Source organism: Papilio machaon, chromosome 12 (genome assembly GCF_912999745.1).
Source record: "Papilio machaon chromosome 12, ilPapMach1.1, whole genome shotgun sequence".
NCBI classification, from domain to species: domain Eukaryota; kingdom Metazoa; phylum Arthropoda; class Insecta; order Lepidoptera; family Papilionidae; genus Papilio; species Papilio machaon.
Window position 1 is genome coordinate 609,470 of NC_059997.1, and position 27,799 is coordinate 637,268.

The following is a 27,799-nucleotide window of genomic DNA, read 5'->3' on the forward strand; positions in this document are numbered from 1 at the left end:
TCTCACATTTCAAATGCGATGCCCGAATTAATTTTTATCGCCAATTCTCAAATCAAACGCGAACATTAACGAAACAGTTTCCGTGGTTATTTATTGTTAATGTGTAAAATAAAATTTATTAAAACGGTTTTAAACTACTAAAACAATTTTAATAGGTGAAAGATGATACTCGATTATTTCAAAAACAATTATGTTCGTTTGAAATTAATTGAATCTGCACCATATACTTTTTTTTAAAATTTTATGTTTTTAGGTTTAGATTTAGATGTTTTTTTTTTAATTTTAATGACTATAAAATATAATTAAAAAACAAAACGTCTCTGTAGCATGCATTCAGTACAGCAGTAAAAGTACGTAGGTTGAAGATTTGCAAGTTGCATAAACTCGCATCTTACTTTAGCGTTCGAAGTATGAAGCGACGGGCTCGACGGGCCCGATAGTGGCCACACCGGGCCACACCGACCTGTCGTCGCGTCGGACATCGCGCGCCCGACCGCATCACGAGGGTGCCATACTAATTGATTTTATCTATGCAACTTAGCCCGACTTAAAAGAAAAAAACAAACGCCTGCCAACACCAGAAAAAAGAAACAAATTTATTTATTGTTCAAAGTCGGATTTTGCATGATAAAACATTATTTATTGAAGTCAATCTAAATTTACAAATTATCTGATGTCATGTATCATTTATATTCATACATTCTTTTATTATTTAATAATTCTTTTTCGATTAATTTCAAGGTTTTGTTACTCTATAATCAATAATGTTTGTTTAATTAAAATCGTTATATCAAATATTTGTTTGATTTTATGAAATTATTTAAAAGTTGACACATTAATTGCGTATAAATAAATTATTTATAATTCATTACATAATTAATTTTTCTTAAAATATATGTCAGTTAATACTAATTCACATTGTTTTTTTTGCGATAATTTTCAATTAAAATGGCGAAAAAATTCGTTTCACATTTAAATGTCAGATATAATCTATGAAAACATTTATAACTTAGTTGATTTTCAAAAGGTGCTATTAATTAACAATAGGTTGTTAGTGATTTAATAGAATAATATATAAAAGCTTGTTTCTGTCCAATTCCAGGTGATAGGGTTATCGAGTCTGAAACACAGATATATGAGTTTTCAAAAGGCCAAGAATTACAGAATATAACCGTGGGGTAATCCCTCACGTTCCAATTGAAAAACTTAGATAACAACATGCTTTTGTACAAGTTAAGTTGTTTTTGATTCGGTCTTGTCTATGGGATACCTATGGGTAAAAATAAAAAACGTTTATAGTTGTAAGTTTCATAAAAAATGAGTCAAAGATGTTGTTAATATAAACAAGCTGAAAAAATTCGGGATTGCAAAAATATCCAGATGTTTTTATGTAATTTTTTTTTAGCTTACTAATAGATCTTACTAATATTGTAAATGTGAATGTTTAAATGGATGTTTGTTTGAATGTATCCCGAAACTGTTCAACAGATCTAGATGAAATTTGGCATAGACGTATAACATAGTCTGGAAGAAGGCTACTTGTAATGTTTTTATTAGATTCCGAGTGGACGGAGTCGCGAGAAAAAGATAGTTATAAATAATTTCTATATTAAAATTATAGTGTATTATATGCTTACTGTGTTTTATAACTAACTTGTACGATGCCAATTAAAACTTAGATGTTAATTTAAAGAAAATATTTAATGAACTCTCTATTCGCAATTTCTTCCGCGCGGATTTAAAAAATCTAGCATATGTATTGTTTCAAACAGTGTTCTTCGTCTATACCAAATTTCATCCAGATCCATGCAGCCGTATTTTAACTGGAGATATACCTATTAACAAACATCTATCCATACATATAGGTATTCGCTTTATTAGTAACATTAAAATTTACTTAGTTTTAATGAAACAAAATGACTAAAGCATTTTTATTATTAATAGAATAATGAGGATAAAATAGATTTGAGTCACACAAGGAAAATATCCACAGTGTAACGATAACAGTACTATCATTTGCGAATGAAAAAACAAAGTACATTATGACTTTTAAGCTTGCGAATTGACAGATATCAAAGCTTTTATTTTGCAATTTTTAGTAGTTATTATTCTTTGTTATTGGTACATTTTACATCAATATGTGAAATTAAGAAGAACTTTAGGATTCTAAGTCAGATTTTTTTTTTATTCTATAGACATACTAAATTGCGTTTAAGAACGCGATTTACTTGACCATTGATATTTATTTGCGTTAATTGGAAGAGAAAACGATAAAAAATGAATTCCCGATGGAGAACAAATTATCGCAGTCCCGGGCGTTATCGCGGGATCTCTCCGGGGCCCGGTAGCGCGGGATAAGGTATCTAACGTGACATCACTAAAATAAATTTAGTGCTGCGCTCGACCCCGGGTTAACTACGCAACGATGCGCCGCACTATTTCTCACCGATTCGATGAGATATCCATTATATATTGTACGGTTAATTCCAATTAATATCTGTAGCTTTGCTCTTTCTTTATATGTTTGTTTATTGTGTGCTAAGAGGGATAGAAAATCTAGTGTTTTAACACATGTTTAACATTGCCTTATTCATCTACTATATCTACGAGTAGTATATTAAAGATCTTTGTTGACTCTAAATAAATCAATGTTTTACATATTTATATATGAATGTTTTAGTAGCGCGATTTCGTCCGCGCGGAATTAAAAAAAAAAACGATATAAGTAATATGTGTTCTTTCAGACTATATTCTTTATCTGTGCCAAATTTCATCAAGAACCGTTGAGCCGTTCCGGAGATACCTTCAAACAAACATCCATCTATTTAAACATTCGCAGCTAATAATATTAGTAAGATGTACACTCATATAGCATTTTGCGAACTGTATCTTGCTGCAGAAATAATAAGGTTTAAGAAAAATTATGGATTCATCTGTGATAATTAATTAATTTTATGTAATTTGTAACTTTTAGAGCAGTTTCGAACTAAGTTAAGCTCACACACCACAGTCATTTGCGATTGTTAAAAGTTCATCGTAATTATGTAATCTTGCAAAACAAAAAACAGGACATGCAAATAAAGTAGCTGTGAAATTAATCGTAGTTAAGTGGTTATTAATCTATAGAAGTGCAGCCAGTTCTGATGTCAGCGGGTATTTTAATTTAACATTATCAATGCAAACGGCGCGATGTTATTAATTTCAAACTAATTTATTCCGCATTCGATTGCGATGACAACTCGCGGTTACTGCACCAAGTTTTACTTGAATATGTCGCCTGTCAGTATCTTTTGTGGCATCCCGTGAGGGTGTCATGTAGCGGATTCAGAATGACTGGATGAAATTTTAATAATGACTTTAATCCTATTGGTCGTTAGATGTCATTGATCTTGGGATGTACTCGCCTATGTGTTGTGGAACATAGTACGTTTTAGAGCTTCTTAGACATTATAATAGATTCTGGACAGTGGTAGAAGTTATTCGTCTTTCGCTACGGTTCTAGTACATTGTTTTTTTTGGCCGATTCTTTTGTCATGTTTATTGAAAATTTCTAAGCAGGATCAGCTATTTGGATCTACCTTTTTCAGTTGTGTTCCATGTTAACAATATTATGCAAGTATACTTCACGAAGTATTTAATCCAGGTATTTAAGGATTCCGCGTTCCCGCTACAAAAATGTCAAAGATTAACGATAGTGGCGATGGCGGGTCCGGCGGTATTCGGCCGGTGCAATATGGCGGGCAATATGGCGGCACAATATGGCGGCCGATGTGCGGATAGCGCGCGCTCGTAACTCGCATCGGATACCTCGCGGATATCGATCTTAAGATATAATAAGTCGTTTTATTTATACCTTTGATGAACGACCTGAAATGTGATATTGTTTTCCAAGTTAAACTTTCGATTATTGATCTGTAGTTTATAAAAAGTCTAGTTTTTTTATCAAATGAAACTAACGTATTTCAGTATTTATGACAACCGGGATAAAAATAAAAAACAAAACATATCTAACATCATATAAATGTTTCTGTACGTATGTATCTGTAATGCCCAACAGATGTCTGAACATATTCTATACTAGCTCTTGTTCACTAGACTATTACTGCAAAAATTAAGCTCTACCATATTATAAAGAACCCTATCTATATCATTACCTCCATTACCTTCGTATCATCACGCTGAATTAAACCAAGGAGACCACCCGGGTCGCGACACGTAGACTGTCGATTTACGAGCCCGTAGTAACAGCGCCTCGACTCCCAGATAACCTATGCACTGCATCCAGCGCTTTAATTCACAAATGTTCCAGCGATGTACGCTAGTAAGTACAAATTGGCAGGTGGCGGGCTATAGTTAAATCAATTTTAACGTCGCAACGTTATTTATTAGACAATGTAGGATAAACAGTGATAGCCTAATGGGAAAAGTTACGGTGGTTGTAGGTTCGAAGTTCAGTGTTCAGTTTTTTGGGAATCGTCGTCGATCTAGATAGATATGTCCTAAGATTTGACCTCTTAACGATTTTCGAAACCGTTTAACAAACTTCATAAAAGGATAAATAAAAATAATTTAAAAAAATGGGATCAAGAGGCGATCGTAAATTACCCGGTCAGCAATCAAAGTCATTCAGTCGTTCTGACTCGTTGGTTAGACAATAAAATTTGATTCATTCCAATCCAAGCCGTAAATTATCCGGACTTTTTAATGCGCGCCTATTTTGAACTATTACTGCGACATAAACTTTAAACAATTTTTACGAACGGTAAGTATATGAGTGTCGTAAAAATTATCTATACATATTTACTGCTGTTCGTGTGTATGTTTGTTTAGTTTTAATTAATTAAAAATGGCAGGCGCTTTTTTATCTTCTTACTTCTACATTTATTATCATTTTATTGACCGAAATACAGTTCATTTAATAACTTATTTGGACTTCGAATTTCCTAAAGAGCTTTAAGACAATTCTACAAAATAAATGACAGATAAATCTTCCCTCTTTTTGTTTTCAATTCATGTTTTTCACAACAAATACATGAATGCATTTGTTAACTTAATGCCTTTTACATAAGTCAGTGCCATATATCTAATGAGACCGTGGTCAAACGCTTTAAATAATTACAAATATAATGGATTTATAATGGAAATGAGCGAGCAAACCCGCGGCCTTACACTGGTACCTAAATTTAACTGACAGACTACACAGTGACCATATTTTTTTCTAGGACATTTTTTTTCAAATTGAACCAAGTTGTGGAATTTATTGATATTTTTTCAATGTAGGGAAAGCAAATAGTTTTGCAATTTCTGCGATTTGAATTTTAATTTGAGTCTAATTAATGTTGTAGACACTAACTAAATGTACCTAAAAGTGATGTTAGCGGTAGATATTATCTTTGATTATACGTTTATTTAAGACCATAAAAATTTCATTGTTGTTACTGATATATCTAAATTTGTTGTGTGTTTTAGGACAGTCCTAATTTCTCTTTCATTGTGGCGACTCTAGGATCTAATGGTCGCGCCTCAATCAATAAATAGTGGTTGTATTGTCACGTATTGTCGAGTGTTGTCGCTTGATTCATTGTTTATCAAGTAGATTGTATCTCATCTCGGCCGCTAGAGGGCAACGCGTGTGGCATTCCGTCTCCACACCAGATTACCATTATTAAAAAGCCCGGGGTAAATCGTTTAATAAATAAAAAACGAGATATAAAGCGGAAAATTTACTAGCTTTACTAAAGTGGATTGATATACGTTTTAATTTAACTGCTAGTAATATATTTAAATATTAGGTTGTGATCTGGATCTTAAATCTGCGTCGATGACATTTAAGACTTGTTTAATTAGGATTTTAAGTTTGTTAATGCGTTTAACGATAAAGTTCAAATGGGTACAACATGAAAAATCTTTTAACTGGACCCTAAAAGCAATTTATCATTATTTAGTTATAGTTTCCGTTTTAGATTACAAAACTATTGATAGTTACGTTTTATAATTTTAAAGGTAAAAGAACATCAGACGAATTACTATCAATTCACGCCTATTCTGAAAGTTCGTGGTATTTTGGTTGAGGCAGAAAATCCACAGTTTTACACTTGTAAGCTTATTTGTTTTCTAGATTTATTTCTTTGTCTATAAAATATTCAATAATTAAATTAATTGATTACTTTATTAAGTTATTATAGATCGCTAAGCATAATTATGAATTCGCGTCACATATGGTTACGAAACAAGGCGTCGACCCACGCCGAATTAAACGCGTTCGTACGCACATACAATGGGTCACCATGGCTAATGTTATGGTGTAACGTATGTGAACTCGTATTGTTCTACATATTGGCCTCCTTCACCATTGTGCCTGTAATCATGGACTGTAATAAAAGTACATGCTTATGCATAATTCAATATATTAACAACAAAGAAAGTCGACTTAAATTATAGTTTAGAAATCATTTTGTTTTTATAAACATTATGTTAAAAAATTTCAGGAATAAGAATTTTATTAATTTTATTAATTCTTGTTATTTTTTATTTAAAAATAAGTAGTTCTATGATTTTTACAATTAAAGATTTTTTTAAACATCCATACAAAATAACCATTCATTCATTGGGCGTAGAATAACTTAAATTTAATAACGCCTGTCACTAAATACGTGTACAATACAATATTCTAAAGGAAAATAATTCTTAGCAGTCGATCGATCAAACTTAAAAGATATTATATTTGTGTCAATTTGTCGATGATAGATCTTTTAACGGATACGAATCAAATAAATGCAATGTAAGCAAAAAGTTGCATAGAATAAGTTAAAAAAAAAAACAAACGAACTATAGTCTCTTCAATGCAAGTAACCCCCTCCCACCCTTTTCTTATTAGGAAATGATGGGAAGAGGAAGTGGATTTGGCGGAAGAGGGGACGCATAGGCAGAAGAAATATCCTCTTTCTGTGCGTCCCCTTTTCCGTTAATTAAAGGTAGGTAACGCATCTGCATTTGCGGATGTCTATGGGCAACGGTCGCCTCGCTATTGCGGCGAATCCAGGTCGCCGTTTGCTCATTTGCCATCTTATGATATTAAAAAAGTAAAATAAAAGTGTTGCCATTTAGGTCAAAAAGTTATATTTTATAACTAGAAAATAAATTGTCATTCTCACTCAAAATATCTCTACAAGGCTGACTGCATTTATATATTCATCATCATCAGCTCACTATACGTCCCCACTGAGGGGCTCGGAGCCTACCCCAATTTAGGGATGACTAGGCCATAGTCAACCACGCTGCTGGCCCAATGCGGGTTGGTTGACTTCACACATATCATTGAATTTCTTTTCAGATATGTGCAGGTTGCATCACGATGTTTTCCTTCACCGTAAGAATTTATATATTAGCTGTCGCTAAAATTTAATAGCATATGTGTTCTTTCTGACTGTCTTCCACATCTGCGTGTTTAATCAAGATCTCTTGAGCCGTTCCGGAGATACTTTCTAACATCCATTTATACATTTAAATTTTCGTATTTATAATATTAGGTAAGATGTATTTTGGTCACTGGCATAAAAATGATTTAATAAAAAAAATTAAAAAACAAACAAAATAATTATAAAGACAGCATAATATTACATTAGAAAAATAAAATATTTATTATAGTAATGAGCCTTACAATGCTGACCGGATAGAGTATATACATTACGTATATTTGTGTATTTGCAAAATGTATGTCAGTTGAAAACTGTCGGAGTATGATTTATGTCGGTTCTACACAATAAGTCGTAATACTAATAATTAACAATTCTTATGTAAATGATTTGCGTCAGTTAGGTTTTAGTTAGTTTTTATTGCGTTACAAAGCACGATCTGCATCTTAAATTTTAGTGCAAACAATAGAAACGAGCAAATATTGTTCTTGTTGGGATTTGAACCCGCGACCTCTGATACTATGACCTCCAAACACACGTTATATTGGTAACTCGACATAGAAACCCATGTCATAGTATATTTGACAGCTTTGGCGCGAAACACTTTTAAATTATTCATAGTTAAGCAAATGCATTTGTTGTCGGAGCGTTCGTGTAATGAAAAAAAAGGGTGACACAAAAAAATGTCTGTTTGTGTGAAATCTTAAGTCAAGTTATCGAATAAGTCTCGTTATGAATATTCAATAGTCAGTGTTTGTTTTGGGAATACGTGTTAGTGGTTAGTAGAGTTGAAACAATAGATTTGATGCGGCAACATTTTTAATACATATTTTTCTTTTTTGTTTGAATTTTGTGTGTGTTTGTACCAATTTTAAGTAATCTTCTCAAAAAACAGATCCTTGATAATGGAGTCTAAATTGTTATAATATATATAATATAATAGTCTAATTGTCATCGAAGACATCGTAGTAGTATCTTTATTAATTATATTCCAATTTTTAACTGACAAAAGTTATGTATGGATGTTTTTCGAAGGTATCTCCAGAACGATTCAACGAATCTCGATGAAATTTGGCACATTTAACACATAGGCTACTTATTACGTTTTTTATTTCCGCCCGGACATATTCACGGGCGACTGCAAGTTAAATATAAATTTTAATGGAATCTATATTTAAATATAATACATTGTTTTAAAACGATTAATAAATTCCAGAGACTAAATAAGTTAGTGCTTTTCAGTCCAGATAGTAGGTAGGGTAGTGTACTGGGGTCTGCACGCGGCAGCGTCGGGCGCATATTGCACCCGGGCAGGCATTGTATGCAAATAGGGGTACGTGTTCATTTGAAGGGAAAAAACGACTGAAAAACTCGACGTTACACTCCCGAATCGCAGCGCGCGAGCATTTTATATTATCTCAAAAGCATAACACGAACAACCGGCAAATATCCACGGATCGCATTTCTAGGGTTCCGTAAATTTTTGTTACAATATAAGTTTTATAATTTTAGTTATAACTATCTATTTTTAGAATAAGTTTAATTCGTCCCAACAAACATAGCAAATGTTTGTTGGCCTTATTATGTGGTGCATAAGATGACAGTTGTTTGACATGTATCCTAAAACATTATTGTATCACAAGACTTCTTAGCATGGGACGCGTAAACCAATTACGATGTTATTTTTGTGTGAAATTATGATTGTTGTTTTAATTTAATTATGGTTTAAATATAAAAAGTATACATAAACATTTACTTAAAATTAATTATTTTAACTCTACGGAACTTATAAGAAACATAAGATTCGCACTTGAAAATCTTTTTTCTACAACACGAAGGTGCTAAGTCACGCTTTAACTGACTTGCAATAAAATAACTTCCCCGCTTACTACCGCGCGAATTTGACGATTGCAGGAAAAATTGCGGAACTCAATACTTACTTAAGATATTATCATACATCCGCAATATATCTTCGGTTCAACGGATAAAGATACATACTTGTAAGTATATAAAATTTTCTTCATATTTAATTACATAAGTGCCACAGATACATAAGATATATACATAAGTATCGCTGATCCAGTTGAAATAAGTTTATCCAAGTATATAAAACTTTAAATTTCGAAAACATACTATATCAAATATTGACTTCAAGGTCTCAATTAAGTCAATCGATTACATCATCATATATACATAAGTATATACGGTCAGCAGAGTCGTGACTCAGTCCTGTCTTTCCAGATATTGTATACTTCCATCTCGATCTTGTACCATTTGTTAGGCTCTCGTAAGCTGACATTTCTAGTGTGGCGATCTTGAGGCCACCCAACGTTTAACGCATGATTTCGTTTTCTTAAAATAGAAAATTAAGTAATAAATAAATTGTTACTCTTGCAGTATACTTATTATTGAGTTTTTTTTGTTGATTTCAGTAAGTATTTTCTTCTCACAAATGGAATTAAAATAAATTGTGAGAACGCAGAAAGAGAATATTAGTAAAATTTTGTTTTTGTAAATTAAGTAAATTTAAAATTTGTAAAATTGTATTCTTCCACACATAAAACCTACAACGAACTCACATTGGAATGTGAACAGCTCCTTAGTTCAAACTTCTTGTATTCATTTCGTCTCAAATTTGAATATTTCTTTTACTGCAAAAGAGGATTATTCTCCGTCCGAGTTTACGATGCACCGGCTAGTGTACGAAGTAATGTCCGCACTACGCATTGCGTCCTCACTCTAGCCCCGTTTTACGATCCTTGAAAATATTACGGCTATGTAAAATAGGGTTTTACTGCACACCGTACGACAGGCTTGCTTGTAAACATTGCATAAAAAAAGTTACAGAAAGGACTTTTTAAAACAAAATTGAATTGAAAATAAAAACAAATCAAAACTGTATCTTAAATTGACCTAATTTTAAATTAGCTTAAATTTACGAAATAAAAAAAGGAAGTGTTAAATTCCGTTATTCTTTTTTATTTACATAAATATTGCATTTAAAATGGAAAATTTTGTGTAATAAATTACAATGATACTATTTTAAATTAATTTTACAGTTTTACATTTAGTTTAAAAATGACTCGATGAAAAACAAATAAGAATTGACATGTCTACAAATTATTTAATCTATGTCCAGTTTCGCTTTTTCTTGTGTCCGACACGATGATTTGAGTCAAAGTAGTTTAAAGCATAGGATGGTGGCAAAAACCTAGCATTGCAGGAAAATATCGCCATTGTTAGGTTTACGTGCGACAGACGCACTGGCTCAGTGATATATTGGATCTTTGAAGAGTTACTATTGCTGAGTTATGAGTAGAGTCGACATCTTAAATGACCTCGGCTTGTTAGTAACAAAATAGAAATGTAGCTAGAGATAGCAGTTGTTTTATATTCATTAAACCATTTCTGACCTAATACTCTTTTATAGTTCTACTAGCTGTCGCCCGCGACTCCGTCCGCGCGTAGTTAAAAAAAAAACTAAATGGGGGGGCGGGGTTATGAAAAATAGATGTTGGCCGATTCTCAGGCCTACTGAATATGCTCACAAAATTTCATTGGAATCGGTCAAGCCGTTTCGGAGGAGTACGGGAACGAAAACTGTGACACGAGAATTAAATTAGATTGCCTACTGTAAAAATCTTTGTTGCTGAGAATTAAATTAAAAATAAATAAAATAAGTTTTATTGATCCACAAAAATTTTTTACAATTCAATAGGACTCTGCCTCCTGTGGTAGGTGGGGACCTGTGTTACAGGAGGTAGTGCCTTCTCTTAATCTATGTCTTAAATAGGTACTTATCTAGTGGTCTACCTACATTCAATACAAGAAAACCAACTTAAATCAATAGCAGAAATTACTCAACGTAAGAGTGATCTAACCAAAAAAAAAAAACAAACATAAAACGAACGAAATAATAATTCAATGAACCAACACGTGCACATACAAATCTTCAAACAAGCGCACGAAATCTAATAGAAGTCATTAGATCTTCAGCAAACAGTGATTTTGTCCGAAACAGCATTGTTCCCACACACGTACGCTAAGTCAAAGAGAGAGCTGAGGGCGACAGTTCCGACACACAAATTTGTCATACCGACCGCTCGACAAATATTTGATCGAGTTATTTGCCTCGCGGAGTATTTGACGCAGGTAAAAGCCGTGACTGGTCATGACCGCGGCACTCGGAAAAAAGATCAATTATCGATATTAAATTATCGAATTGCTCATTTATTATTTGCTTCATTTTATATGATACTAACTTTTGCCAACGACTTTTTTGGTACGGAATAAAAAAATCTAATTATAAAAATAGCCTGTATTACTCAGTGATAATGTAGCTATTTATTTTTAAATCGTCCCAGTAGTTATTGAGTTTTTTTTACATACATATTTACAAGTCTTTTCTCTTTATAATATTAGTACAGATATAGATTTCAGATAACATGGTGAATTACTGGTAATTCAGCATTTAAGACACAACTTTGTCGATACAAAATTTCAAGAATTCGGTTAAACATTTACACTACTGCACTAAAAGAAAACTACAAAATACATTATACTTGACTATATTACTGATCTAATCATGATTTTTACAAGTCTTGTCTATATTTGTAAGCACTAGCTTTACAAAGTTTACAGTAATTTACTACTCTAATAACATAACGATAAAGTTCTTTTTACAATCTGTTCGTGTAAATAAATTACCATGATATAGAATAATAAGTAAGTTTACGCTTCGAGAAAATTGACCATGAATAAGACAATATCCACTCGCGCTAGGAGCCATCGAGACAGGCACTATAAAAGACTAAGATGCATTTCAAATCACGAACATCCATAATTCATTACACCGGGATCAAATTACAGGATAACTTCAATGTTACTTCGACTTTAATCTTATCAGAATATGGTTTAAATTTCTTTGTATATAATATGTTGAACGACGGATCGCTCGACTCGTATGTCAACACCGCTACCGTGGGGCTACTTACGCCGTCAATATGAATCTATTTGTACAACACGCTACCGCGCATAGAGTGTGCTCGCTACCTCATTGTAACTATATCCATAGATGCATACATTTGTAATCTAACGAAGGGATGAGGTTCTGTTTGCAGTCTTTTGTTCAACATTGACCTAAGCATTGTTTAATTGAATTTGATTATTGGTTTTCACTGCTGAAAAATATGTATCTAAACAAGTTGAGCAATAACAGAGTTATAGGTGTTTTGTTTTGGAACCTAATGGTTATGTCCGTTTATTTCTATGTCTTCGGATTCTAGATCTGTTTGTATGTGTATATAAAAACTAGCTGTCGCCCGCGACTCCGTCCGCGCGCAGTTAAAAAAAACTAAATGGGGGGGGGGCGTTATGAAAAATAGATGTTGGCCGATTCTTAGACCTACTGAATATGCTCACAAAATTTCATGAGAATCGGTCAAGCCGTTTCGGAAGAGTATGGCAACGAAAACTGTGACACGAGAATTTTATATATTAGATTAACAGAATTTGTAGCTTATTTTTATCCAGAAACTTGTCTAATATATTTATTTCAAAATATACATCAATTAAAAATTAATTTTATTTAAGTGAAATTTTGGAAAATCGATGACTAATGAAACTCCTGCTGAGATGTTATTTGATAAAAATCACTTGTTAGCAATACGAGATGTAAAATTATATACGGATACGCCAATTTTAATATGCATTTTTATTGGCCGATGTCTAACGTAAAAGTCGTTATAATCGACGACATGTGTCGCGTATCGTGTAACCGAAATATCGCACAAAAAGAAGACACTAATCGAAATTAATATGATAGAAGCGGTTCCGAGAAACATAATCCAGCGCAATATTTATTGAAATATATGTATTAGTCCGCGGCCCTCCCCGCTCATAAATTAATACATTTAATTATTAATTTCTTTAAGTACGGGATAAGATATATTTGAACAACCTGACTGGGACTGCCCAGGTCATATGTAACGCTAACGATTTTATTTCTTTTATAATTTGCATAGAGTAACATTATTGTAGAGATGTCATTTTATTCATTCGATATTTTCGTCGTAGCATTGTGCGTATACATTGCAACAAAACTTATAAAATCCTTTAATATGACTGTACTTTTGTATGCATTATTTATTTATAGGAATATATAAGATACCAGATACTAAATAAAACCACACTAAATTGGTTTTATTTAGTATCTGGTTTTGGTAATTTGATTAATTATATATTAATTAATTAATTTTAAATAATAAAATAAAACATTCAAATTACATTAACAATGATTTTTAAGATTAAAATGGGTCTAGTATTTATCTTTTTATACTCTAATATTATTTATATAGAGTGTAGAGTCTGTAAGTTGATTGGTCTGTGTAAAGCTCGAGGTCCCGTGATCGCGGGCGTCTCCGCGATCGTAGCCAGAGATTACACTCGTACAAACATTGTAAATTATTTTTATTACATTATATTCGGGGCCCGGCGATATTTGTTGAGGCCTATCACTACACGCCCTCTGCCGCACCGCGTTGGCCCACTCCGAACTGATTCCATGTATCCTCTAATCGATTTCTACCTTGCGGTTTGTTTAAATCGAAAGTGATATGCGATTGATTTAGGTTTTATTGAATCGAGTTCGCGGTATTTGAGTCACAAGTTAGTTGATTGATAGGTTTCGTGATTATATTTGGCTTAATTATGATGAATAACTTCACAATCATGATAGCTCTGTGGTTTTTGAAAATGTTATTTCTTTCAGCTTTCTTACGTAAAAAAGTCGCGCTTATAATAACTAACACATTGATGGGATAAAGTATTAAATCTATGAAATATTGTATTTCTTAAAATATTAGCAAGTATAAAAATATTGCAACGTAATTGATCCAGGAACTTTAACAAATGTAATCTCGTAACGAAATCATAATGCATTAAGGTGAGTCTCGATGCGATGCGATGCGTTGCGGTCAGAGGTCGCCGATAGCCGTTAAAAATGACCTCGCGATAGCCGCTCCGCGCCGACACCTGCGCGATGCGTGCGGTCTCCGCTCGCTTGCAAGTGTGCATGCACCTTTATATTGTAAACTAATTCATTCGAAAATACACTTTGATTAATTGTTTACAAGCAAAAAGTTTTTAGAGTAATTATTGGATTGATTTTTGGGTACGGGCGTAAATTTAAAGTTTTTATTGACGTCGTTTATAAGAAAGTAACAATATTACAAAGTCGTGTGAGTACTGAAATTTTAATATTTTTATAATATACGAGATATTTCAGAATGTCCATTTCTTAATATTCCACAAACTCCTTAATATTTGAACAATTTAAGTATCAACTGCAATACATGTGGTAGTTTTAATAATTTTAAAACATAGTTTAAAGATACAACTGAAGATTTTTTATCTTTTCTTTGCTTTAAACCTTGTCAGGTTGGTAAAGTTATCTATGATATTGTTTTAGTGCAAAATTAAAAAAAAAAATGTTTATAGACGTTACTTGTCGAGTTGCCCTTCATTGGCCGTATCTGACTAACGTATATTGAGTCTGAATTATGTCTGTGATCGATTAAAACTTCAGATTACATTGTTACGTTAAGCGATTGTGCGATTGTTTAGTACGATCATTGATATGATGGTACTTCACGCTGTTGTTGGTCATATTAAATTAAATAGTCACAAATATTTAGTGGCCTGGCAAAAAGAACATTGCAATTGTTTTTAAGGAATAATCTTAAATGTAGAGATGGGTTTTTGACACAAAATAACTTTGATGTTATCATAAAATTATAGCTTTTATTATCTTACAAATATTAGCAGCGAAATAACGAATACATTGTTATGAAATTATGGGAATTGATTTATTATATCAACTTATATTGGCCCAAGATAGGTGTAAATTCAATGCCAAAACATTAGAGTAAATGTTACGAAAGTAATGGAAAAAAACAATTAAAAATCTACATGTTTTTGTATGGTCACAATAATTGTGCACAGCTTAAATTAATTTCTTAAACTCTTTATCAAAAATAAAATTAACATATAGTCTGAAGATTGAATTAAACGCTCACGATTGTAGAGAACAATGCTAAATGACATGCCCTTCACCTGCTTATGTTAAATCATTACTCATACGTTTATTGGAATGGATTTAACTGAAGTACTAATACGGCTTGATGCTCATAAACGAACACCATTAGACTCACTCACTAATTGTTTGGTTTTAAAAATAGTTGCTGTGAATTTTCTTTATTATAAGGTAAACGAGCAAGCGGCCACCTGAATTCGCTGAAATAGCAAAGCGACAACTGTCCATGGTTATCTAAGAGAAAGTGGCCACCTGATTTCGCTGAAATAGCGAAGCGACAACCGTCCATGGTTATCTAAGAGAAAGTGGCCACCTGATTTCGCTGAAATAGCGAAGCGACAATTGTCCATGGTTATCTGAGACCAAATGGCCACCTGGTTGCGCCGAAATAGCGAAGCGACAACTGTCGATGGATATCTAAGAACAAGTGGCCACTTGATTTTAATCAATGGAGGACGCACAGAATGAGGATATTTACCCTTCCTACGTGTCTCCTCCTCCAACATACTCACTTTCCATTTCCTTCCTCATCCCATCATTTCCTTATAAGATAAGGGTGATTAGGTTTAGGCTTATAAGCCTCCGGAACCACACTCGTCAAAGGAAGCGCGGAGCTTCCACTTTACGCCTGTCTTCTTTGTGGTCGTGGTATTGCACTTTTGCTGGAAAAAATTAAAAACAAATTGTCATTCCTTTATAAAGAATTAACAATATGTTGTACATGTATCTGCAATGAAAACCTGTATAAAACTGTGTTATAAAATGCTTGAAAAACGTTTGGTTATGTAGTGTGTACAGCGAGACGTTTAAATGGGAAAAGAAGAACGTTGTTCATTATCTCATATTTGCTACTATTACAAACTAGCCTGTACCCGCGACTCCGTTCGCGCGGAATAAAAAAATAGAAAACGGGGTAAAAATTATCCTATGTCCGTTTCCTGGTTCTAAGATACCTGCCCACTAATTTTCAGTCAAATCGATTCAGCCGTTCTTGAGTTATAAATAGTGTAACTAACACGACTTTCTTTTATATATATAGATTATTTTCAATCATTTTTCAATATTGCATTAAATATTTACGTCTGTTTCAGTCATCTTTTAAATAATTAAAATATAGTCCAATAAGCTACTTACTGCATAAAGCTTTCTAAAACGTTTAAATATTTCATAATACGTATTCAAATAGCAATATAAATAATGAAGTTAAATGTTTAATCCTGTGTAGGCTTAGATTGATGTTGTAAATGAGTTCTGTTGCGATTGCGTTTGAAACGTGGCCCATCTGAGATGAGTCGGGGCGATACCTCGAGGTCGCACTAACGTTCTGTACTATCTAATCTATCTGTGATTTAATACTCACGACTACGTGACGATTACGATTTAATTTTAATATCTAATAAGTCAGACCATTAATTATCAGATTATAAAAATGCATCTTAAATTTAATTTTTATGCTACTTTTACAAGCTAGTACCTAACTCAACAAGGAATTTAATGACACCACAAGCTTTAAAATGAGACAAGCAATTTTAGTTACAAAATGTCACAATGGAATGAACCTACTCAGTTACTCATCTGACGCTCAGACAACATTTATAGTTTGGAATAAAAATACTATACTTTTGTGCATATTTGGGAGGATACGAGAAAAAATTTGTTCAAAATATAATGTCAATAAAATCGCAAATATGTCGTCATCTAGTCGTTGGTTGTAATGAAGTTCGGGATTGTCTTTCCCATTATAGCAAAAGGTCGATTGTTTTATTGATTGCACACAATACGTTTGTTAGCAATTGTAATTAATATTATGATTTTTTAAAGTTCTTAACGTGTTAATTTAACACTTGGTCTGTCTAAAATTTATTATCAAATTATTTCATTGGTATATAGCAACACTTAACTACCTTGTAATTATTTTTTTTGTCGTCATCTTTACAGCAACGTTTATGATTCACTTAAAATTAAATTGGGGAACTATTTGGTGCACATTAATTACAATACGTAAAAGGCACGTATTTGCTATTAGCTGTTTAAGAAAAGTACATAAACTAAACAGTTGAATGTCTCCATGATTCAGAATTTTAATATAATTTTAACGTATACATGCAAGTCGATATTGTCAGGCAATTTTATTGCTGAAGTTGTAGGGTTTTCCGTTTCTGCACTGGAGCCATCTGTATGTAGATTGTGGGTGATACGCCGCGCGTGCGCTTGACTTGATTGACAGCACAATGTGTCACATGCTAATGCGGTAGGGGGCGCGACCGGACAGCGGGGGGGGGATCTTTTCGGCTGAGACATGAGTTGTACCAATGTACGTGATCTCCCATTTTTATTGTTTTTTAATTATGTTTATAAGTTATCGCAGGGGGCATATTATTAAACTTTAGAATTTTACCTTAAAATTATTGAATGGTTGTCACTGGCCGGTGACACATCGGTATTGGATGCAAGAAAAAAGGAAAAACATTAATTTTAAAAATGGAACACGATACTGGCAATATTTACTCGGTAAACCGAGGAGGCAGTGCACCGTATGACGTAAACATCGCAAATAACCGATGCAGATGCAGTTTGGAATGTTTTAAATTACTCATTGAACTCATTAAGCGCACCAACAGTAGGCGTTTTACACTATCAGTAGTGGGCACCTTTACAAATAGAATTAATTGAATAGAATCGTAGAATTATTACACGTAGAAGAACAGGTGACAGTCAAGATATTATAACGTATTCATAAGATACATAGAGATTGTTGATAAGCTTCACATATTAGCTTAACCTATACACTTTACTATTTTCTTCAGCCAGTTTAAACATTCATATACATGAGCATAAGACACATGCGTTTTTCAATTAATATTAGTCTTCGAACACCTTTTTGTATGATCCGTCTATCGTCTATCTAAAGTATTATGGGCATATTATATCGAATTCCTTCCACTCCATTATCACCTTATAAGCAAAGAAAAACAAACAGGTAAGACATTTTAGTGGTTTAACCCGTGCATTAGTTGTCTGTTGTTTTCGAGTGGTGGCGCTTCGGAGAGCGTCCGGCGCGTTTACACTACCAGTGGACCGACTAGTGCTTCTGTAAACAGATACGGCAGTTAGTAGCGACCACTTATACACTCATGTCCTCAGACGACGGAAGAAAATAAAATAAACCATATTACACTAATGGACTTGACACCAGACTTGTTGAAATTAAATTTAGAATCCTTAAAAATATCTTAATACTTAAAAAAAAACAGTAACGTACTTTTTTAATATAAGTAGGAAGTAAACGACAGTAGGACATCCTTAGTGATAGATAAACATGTATACATATAAATCCTTACTTCCTTACTAATATTATAAATGCGAAAGTAACTCTGTCTGTCTGTCTGTCTGTCTGTCTGTCTGTCTCGCTTTCACGCAAAAACTACTGAACCGATTTAAATGAAATTTTGTACACAGATAGTCTAGAGCCTGAGGATGGACATAGGCTACATTTTAACGCGAAAAAGGGGTTGTAAGGGGTTGAAAGTGGGGGTGAAAGTTTGTATGGAAGTATCGCCTACTATCGTCTACTGAACCGATTTAAATGAAATTTGGTACACAGATAGTCTAGAGCCTCAGGAAGAACATAGGCTACTTTTTAACGCGAAAAAAGGGTTGTAGGGGGTTGAAAGTGGGGGTGGTAATTTGTGTGGAAGTATCGTCATTTTTACAGTTAGAAGCTTGAAACTTCTTTCTAAGGTTGCTAATTTGATATGAATAAATGTGAAATTCAATTTTTGTAACAAAATCACCTTTAGGGTGCTAGAAAACAATGGGGGATGAAATTTTGTTTGGGAATATGTGGGGTTTTGGTGAATGTTTTGTTTAATATGTTTTGCTGTTACCCTTACCAATATTTAGTCTGGAGCTTCAGAAAGAACAAAGGCTACTTTTTAACGCGAAAAAAGGGTTGTAAGGGGATGAAAGTGGGGGTGGTAATTTGTATGGAAGTATCGTCATTTTTACAGTTAGAAACTTGAAATTTCTTTCTAAGGCTGCTAATTTGATAGAAATAAATATGAAATTATTTCTTTTTAAATTTTACCCTCTAGGGTGTCAAATAGAAATAATGTTTAGAAAATTTTCTAGAAATTTTATTTAGGAAAATGTGAGGTTTTGGTGAATGTTTTGTTGTAATCCTTGCCAACATTCAGTCTAGAGCCTGATTAAGAACATAGGTTTATTTATTAACGCGAAAAAGGGGTTGTAAGGAGTTGAAAGTGGGTGTGGAAATTTGTAAGGAAGTATCGTCATTTTTACAGTTAAAAGTTTGAAACTTATTTTTAAGGCTGTTAATTTGATATTTTGATATGGGTAAATATGACATTCAATGTTTGTTAAAATGTTATCCTCTAGGGGGCAAGATAACAATAGGGATGAAAGTTTGTAAGGAAATGTAAGGTTTATGAGAATGTTTTTGATGATATTTAATGATTATATTAGACGATTTACGGAGTTATTACAAAATGTTAAACTGAAGTTATTGCGAGTAAGAAACTAACCAAGCACTGCACCGTACGCAATAAGCGCTGTGCGGTTGCGAGGGGCAGGGGGGGAGGCGGAGCACGGCGTGTTGCGACGCGTTGGGCAGCGGGCAGACGCGTGAAGTCAGACGCACGTATCACACGTATGCTATATTACTTTGCGCAGCAAATTCAATGCAAATTGATTACAATTCGATTTGCTTATACGATCTTTTCATCTAATAAATGTTGTTGTTGTTTGTTTTTGTTGTTATTGTTGTTTTCATCTAATAATGTAATAACTTTAAATTTTTGAGTTCTATTTCATTCGTCAAAAATAGGTAACCTTCGAATTTCGTTAGATATTATTTTACGTCATAATAATTTGTTGTACATATTTTGTTAATAATAACATTTTTAGTTTTAGTGGTTTGTTTATAATTCTAAAAAAGTTTATTTTACTTTGATTAAGTTTAACATAAAAAGTTATAATTTTGTTTATTTAGGTTAACAATATAAGTAGAATACTAATTTATGTAGGTTCTTATAAAATTTAATAATTTAAATTAGTTATTTTCGTAGTTGTTTTTTGTGTTTACGTTCAAAAGTAAAAGAAAGTGTAAATATATTATAAAAATAGTAATAAGTAATAATATAGGCAAAAGTAATAATAGTGTACATATATATAGTTACATTGTTAATTTGTATATACTTAATACTTTTATTTCGATTCGCGTAAGTTAGGTAGCAGATTTTTCTTTTTGTTACGTTTTTTTCATTCTAATATGCCTAGAAAACGCAACTCTAACCTAGCGCGTAGTTCTAGCGGAGCTCGCGCTAAGAAAATTTCTAGAACACAAGAGACTGAAGAACAAAAACAAGCGCGGCGGATTTTAGATGGCGAGCGTCACGCATCTCAAAGGGCTGCCGAAACATCTGAGCAAACTCAGGCACGTCGGCTTTTAGATGCTGAGCGTCACGCATCTCAAAGAGCTGCTGAGACTCCAGAAGACAACCAAGTGCGTCTTATTTTAGATAACGAGCGTCACGCAGCTCTGCGGGATGCCGAGACCTTAGAACAAAGACGAAGACGGCGACGATTAGATGCCGAACGTCACGCATCTCAAAGGGCTGCCGAAACATCGGAGCAAACTCAAGCACGTCGGCTTTTAGATACTGAGCGTCACGCAACTCAAAGAGCTGCTGAGACTCCATATGACAACCAAGTGCGTCTTATTTTAGATAACGAGCGTCACGTAGCTCTGCGGGATGCCGAGACTTTAGAACAAAGACAAGAACGGCGACGATTAGATGCCGAACGTCACGCATCTCAAAGGGCTGCCGAAACATCGGAGCAAACTCAAGCACGTCGGCTTTTTGATGCTGAGCGACACGCAGCTCAAAGAGCTGCTGAGACTCCAGAAGACAATCAAGTGCGTCTTATTTTAGATGCCGAACGTCACGCATCTCAAAGGGCTGCTGAAACATCGGAGCAAACTCAGGCACGTCGGCTTTTAGATGCTGAGCGTCATAGGTCATTAATTTCTGCAGAGTCTCATGAGGAATCGCAAAGAAGACGTATTTTAAATGCTGAACGGCAGTCGCAAAGGAGAAGTTCATTTAGGCGTAATACATGGGAGGCATTTCAAGCCGCTGCTTTTAATTATGACCCTTTGATCGAGTATATTAATCATCGATTAATTGTTATAGGGCGGATGGATAAAAAGTGTATACATTGTAAAGCATTCAAATGGAAAGAAGAAACATCGGGTATGTGTTGTTCTGGTGGAAAAACTTCACTTCCATCTCTTGGTGAGCCAGAGGAACCTCTAAAATCGTTACTTTTGTACGACAGTAATGAATCACGGCATTTTTTGAACAGAATAAGGAAATACAATTGTTGTTTTCAAATGACGTCGTTTGGAGTAGATAATGAAGTTGTTATGCCCGGATTATCCACTACGTTTACAGTCCAAGGACAGATCTATCATAGGATTGGTTCATTACTGCCTACAGATGATCAACCAAAATTTTTGCAAATTTACTTTATGGGAGACGAAAATAGCGAAGTTGACCGTAGGTGTCAAAATATTCAAGGAGTTGAAAGAGATATTGTTTTAAAAATTCAAAGAATGTTGCATGATCATAACATCCTTATCAACACTTTCAAAACTGCGTTAGAAAGAATGCCGGAAGAAGAATACAAGTTGGTCATACACCCTGACCGTAAGCCAAGTGGTGAACATGAAAGACGATATAATGCACCATTAATCAATGAAGTCGCAGCCGTAGTATCTGGCGAACAATTTGCTTCCCGTGATATTGTTTTACACACTCATAATGACACGTTAATTAGGGTACCCGACACACACAGATTTTATGACGCACTGCAATATCCACTAATATTCAGCAAGGGACAGGAGGGGTATTACTTTCAAATGCCTCAAGTAAGTCCTGTTACTGGCTTGCCATTACCCAATAAAAAAGTTTCGTGCATGGATTTTTATGCTCATCGGATCATGATTCGTGAAAACGATTTCAATATAGTATCAAGATGCAGACAGCTAGCCAATCAGTTTTATGTAGATATGTATGTAAAAGTTGAAAGCGAACGATTACGTTACATATCATTAAATCAAAGCAAATTAAGAGCGGAAAAGTACATTCATCTTCAAGATGCTGTAGCAAATGACGGTCATGTTGATCCTAATAATTTAGGTAAAATGGTTATATTACCGTCATCGTTTGTAAACAGCCCTAGGTATTTGCACGAATACACTCAAGACGCGTTTGCTTATGTACGTACTTATGGTCGCCCTGATTTATTTATCACATTCACCTGCAACCCAAGTTGGCCTGAAATAGTTGATGAGTTGTTGCCGGGACAAAGTGCGATAGATAGACACGATATAGTTGCAAGAGTTTTTAGATTAAAAGTAAAAAAGCTAATTACTGTTATTAACAAAGGAAAAATATTCGGAGAAGTATTGTGTTATATGTATTCGATAGAATGGCAAAAGCGCGGCCTACCTCACGTGCATATTTTAGTGTGGTTAAAAGAGAAGTTGAGGCCTGATCAAATAGACAAAATTATCAGCGCTGAAATACCGGATCCAAATAATGATAAATCACTGCATGAAATAATTGTTAAGAATATGATTCATGGTCCATGCGGTCCTGAAAATCCTCAATGTCCTTGCATGAAGGATGGCAAATGCACTAAAAAATATCCTCGCAAGCTTATTCAAGAGACAGTCCATAATGATAACGGATATCCACTATATCGTAGAAGGGCGCCGGCGGACGGAGGTCGAATAGCATCTGTAAAACTTCGAAATGGTAGTTACTTTACTATAGATAATGGTTGGGTGGTTCCTTACTCGCCTATTTTGTCCAAAATGTTTATTGCCCATATAAATGTCGAAGCTTGCAGTTCAGTACGCGCTATTAAATATATCTGCAAGTATATTAATAAAGGCAGCGACCAGGCTATTTTCAATTTCAGAAACACAGAGGCCGCTAATCCCATAGATGAAGTACGTACGTATCAGTCTGGACGTTATGTCAGTAGCAACGAAGCTGTTTGGCGGCTCTTAGGATTTCCGTTACATGAGAGGAACCCAACCGTCACACATCTCAATGTGCACCTAGAAAATGGTGAACGTGTCTATTTTACTGTAAATAATTTTCAAGAAAGATTATCTTCTCCTCCAAAAACGACACTTACTGCTTTTTTTGACCTCTGTGCCAAAGATGAATTTGCACGTACTCTTCTCTATGTCGAGGTACCGAGATATTATACTTGGAACACAACAAGGAAAGAATGGAAACGCCGAATTCAAGGAGTACCTGTTCTGAATTGGCCTGGTCTAAAATCTGGAGATGCTTTAGGTCGAGTATACACGGTTCATGTTAGTAATATGGAATGCTTTTGTTTAAGAATGCTTTTACACCACGTGCGTGGGCCAACCTCTTACAAAGATCTAAAAATGCTCAATAATCGAGAATTTTCGACATTTCGAGAGGCATGTGAGGCAAGAGGGTTATTAGAGAATGATAATCAATGGGACATAACCCTGGAAGAGGCTGCACAATGCAAATCTGCAACCAAGATGAGAGAGCTTTTCGCTATATTAATAGCGACATGTGGGCTTTCAAACCCTCAACAATTGTGGGAAAAATTTAAAAATGATATGGCGGATGACATTTTGCACAGATTGAAAGAACAGAATCCTGATGCTTCATACAATGACTTAATTTACAATGACGCGTTAACAAAGGTTGAAGATCAAGTAATTACTATTACTGGGAAAGATTTAACCGATTTTGGAATGAGCAGACCACAAAGAACTGGAGAAGTAAGTAGTGATTTAATGCGATAATTAGATTACGATACTGTTTCTTTGAGGCAACAAATATCGGAAGCTCTTCCACTTTTAAATTCAGAGCAAAAAATAATTTTTAACACAATAATTCAAAAAGTTGCAAGTGACCAAGGAGGTTTGTTCTTTTTAGACGCTCCAGGGGGCACTGGTAAAACTTTTCTTTTAAATTTATTGCTAGCCCAAATACGTAAAGATAAAGGAGTAGCTGTTGCAGTAGCTTCCTCTGGAATAGCTGCTACGCTACTTAGTGGGGGACGAACAGCGCACTCGATTCTAAAACTACCATTAAATTTAGCTCATGAGGAAATGCCAATATGCAACATTAGTAAAAGCAGTGAGCGCGGAAAAATGTTACAGCAGTGTAAGCTGTTGGTTTGGGATGAATGTACCATGTCCCATAAAAGAGCAATCGAAGCACTAGATCGCACCATGAAGGATATTAAAGGTAATCAGGATACCATGGGAGGGATGGTTGTACTTTTAGCTGGTGACTTTAGACAGACCCTTCCGGTTATTACTAAAGGTACCCCGGCAGATGAAATAAATGCCTGTTTGAAAGCATCTGTATTATGGGTACACGTAAAAAAGTTTTGTCTCACTACAAACATGAGAGTACAACTTCATAATGATTCTCAAGCAGGGCAATATGCCGCTGCTCTTCTAAAAATCGGAGAAGATTGTATGCCAACTGATAATAGCGGCATGATTACATTAAGACATGAGTTCTGTCAAATTGTCGATAGCACAGACGACCTAAAAAATAATGTCTATGCTGATCTTCAAATGAATATGGGCAATCGAGAATGGCTGTGTGAAAGGGCAATTTTGGCACCGACTAATGAAAAAGTTAACAAAATAAACGAACTAATCATGTCAGATGTGAAGGGGGATGTATTCGAATACCTCTCAGTAGATAATGTAATGGACACTGAACAAGTAACATCATACCCTATAGAGTTTCTCAACTCTTTAGAATTATCTGGAGTTCCTTCCCATAAATTGAGGCTAAAAGTTGGTGTTCCAGTCCTATTAATGAGAAATCTTGATGCGCCCAGGCTATGTAATGGTACACGGCTGCAAATTAAACATCTGGGACACAACATAATAACGTGTACAATCATGACTGGAATGGCAAAAGGAGAAAATGTTTTGATACCCCGTATCCCAATAATACCCACTGATTTGCCATTTCAATTTAAAAGACTCCAGTTTCCCGTAAAAATAGCATTTGCCATTACAATTAATAAAGCTCAAGGTCAGACGCTTAAAGTTGCAGGAGTACATTTAGAAAAACAATGTTTTTCTCATGGACAACTCTATGTGGCATGCTCACGTGTATCAAATCCGCAAAATCTTTATGTTTTGGCAAAAGATGGGAAAACAAAAAACGTTGTTTATAAAAATATACTTAAATAGTCCCATACTAAACTTTACACCTTATTAGCTGTGCCCAATACTTCATCCACGCGGAATAATGTCTTTGTGTAATATATTTTAAACTATCTTTTACCCGCGACTCCGTCCGCGCGAAATAAAAAATAGAAAACGGGGTTAAAAATTATCCTATGTCCGTTTCCTGGTTCTAAGCTACCTGCCCACCAATTTTCAGTCAAATCGATTCAGCCGTTCTTGAGTTATAAATAGTGTAACTAACACGACTTTCTTTTATATATATTTTAAATTTCTATGCAGCATACGTCAGACGAAATAACGAAAACGGTCATTTGTGACTCCATTTATCATTTCTAAATTTTTTTTATTTATTAGAAAAACAAAATTGAAATTTCACGACACTCGAGATATATTAAGATAAACTCATGATATACATGTGTTAAAAAATCCTAGAAGAAGAATTTGATACACGTGATCATGCTACATCGAGTAATCCATGAAAAAACATTGTTTTTCTAAATTTACTCCTGCAACTTAGCTTGAGCTATATTAATTGTAATGGCAAATGCTACTTTCGCGGAAAACTGCACTCTCTTAAATTAATATGGCAAATCAGTGAATATTATTTTATATATACGGAGTAACAAAACATTTTCTCCTGTTGCCATTCCAGTCATGATTGTATTCTGTCAACGTATGTAGGTTCTATTCTCTTTATGTCGTCTGTGCTATCGAAAATTTGACAGAACTCATGTCTAAATGTAATCATGCCGCTATTGTTAGTGTGAATACAATCTGCCCTGATTTAAAATCATTATGAAGTTGTACTCGCATGTCTATAACATAATCTACTTAAGGTATTCAACTACATCCCCCTCCTATATACATACTTCAAAAATAATATAGCTCTTTGCAGGTAAACACTGCAAATAGCTCATTAAAGTATTCATCCGTGGCTTATTTTGTAAAATTATTAGCCTACAAAATTAAAATGCTACCCAAAGACACTATTCCACGCGGACGAAGTCGCGGGCACAGCTAGTATTTTATATAAAATTAGTATATTAATCAAATAGGTATCGAATGTCTGTGCCCTTATCATCAGTCGATTGTCGCTTAGTATCTAGTCAGTCTATTTTGTCTGACAAATCCGTTGGTTTATCGTAAAATCAGTCCAATTCCGCTAGACGGTACTGTCTGGTCTATAGAGTCGCATGACTCAGAGTTTTGATTAATTTAGTTTTGTTGGAGGTTGGTACTCTAATCTCATTCAGCCAACAATAAGTAGGGTTCGTGGGCGCGTGGGCGCGAGGTTAACTTACGAAATTCGACCCAGGCTGTCACGGTGACTCACAATGTTAGGTTCATTAATGTTATAACTTAAATATGAGATATCTTCAATTGTTTAAGAAAGGAAAATTTATTTTAATTTACTTTTTCAGATAAATATATTTCGAAATGTATGCATGAATTACGTTCTCATTTTAGGCTACGATTTAGAGGAAAGTTCGTTGCTCGTCGCCTGTGACTCTATTCGCGAGGGATAAATAAAACTTAATTGGTAGCCAATTTTTTATTCCAGACTATGCTCTACATTTACGCGAAAATTCAGCGATATGATTAAGGCCGTTCTGGAGATACCTTCTAAACAAACATTCATTCAAACATCAAAACTTTCACCTTCATAAGATTAGAAGTAAATGGATCTTATATTGAAGGCTTAGAGCGGAAATACAATATTAACATAATTTTTTCTTAAGTACATTGCAATTGAACTAAGTATTTCTAGTTATAGGGTCGAGGTCATACTTTTAATATGAATTACTACTTGCACTGACGTAAGGCTCGTGGGTTCAATTCCGGGGGAGTAAAGATTCGATTTCGCATTGTCTTGTTACGCGATCGTCTCAAGCAAGTCAAGGTTTCGACTAATGAATGAATTAGTGAACGTATGACCTGGTAATCATTCGCTTTTGTTTTCAAATAAAGGTTAAGTTCACATGCGGATTG

General features: G+C 34.3%; 1 protein-coding gene across 1 annotated transcript; it reads left to right on the top strand.

The window, feature by feature from the left end:
* Positions 1-20,797: 20,797 nt before the first annotated feature.
* Positions 20,798-27,336, top strand: LOC106720810. The gene is made up of 4 exons (XM_045680330.1): positions 20,798-22,730; positions 23,022-24,377; positions 24,528-25,652; positions 27,278-27,336. The coding sequence occupies exons 1-4, from the start codon at positions 20,798-20,800 to the stop codon at positions 27,334-27,336; spliced, it is 4,473 nt and encodes a 1,490-aa protein (XP_045536286.1).
* The last annotated feature ends 463 nt before the right edge of the window (positions 27,337-27,799 follow it).

Excerpts from the sequence above, each read along its gene's own strand:
- LOC106720810 (XM_045680330.1), top strand. The coding sequence starts at position 20,798 with ATGCCTAGAAAACGCAACTCTAACCTAGCGCGTAGTTCTAGCGGAGCT. Across the intron at positions 22,731-23,021 it reads TGTTGATCCTAATAATTTAG|AATGGCAAAAGCGCGGCCTA; the intron begins GTAAAATGGTTA and ends TGTATTCGATAG. Across the intron at positions 24,378-24,527 it reads AAGAACTGGAGAAGTAAGTA|ACGCTCCAGGGGGCACTGGT; the intron begins GTGATTTAATGC and ends TGTTCTTTTTAG.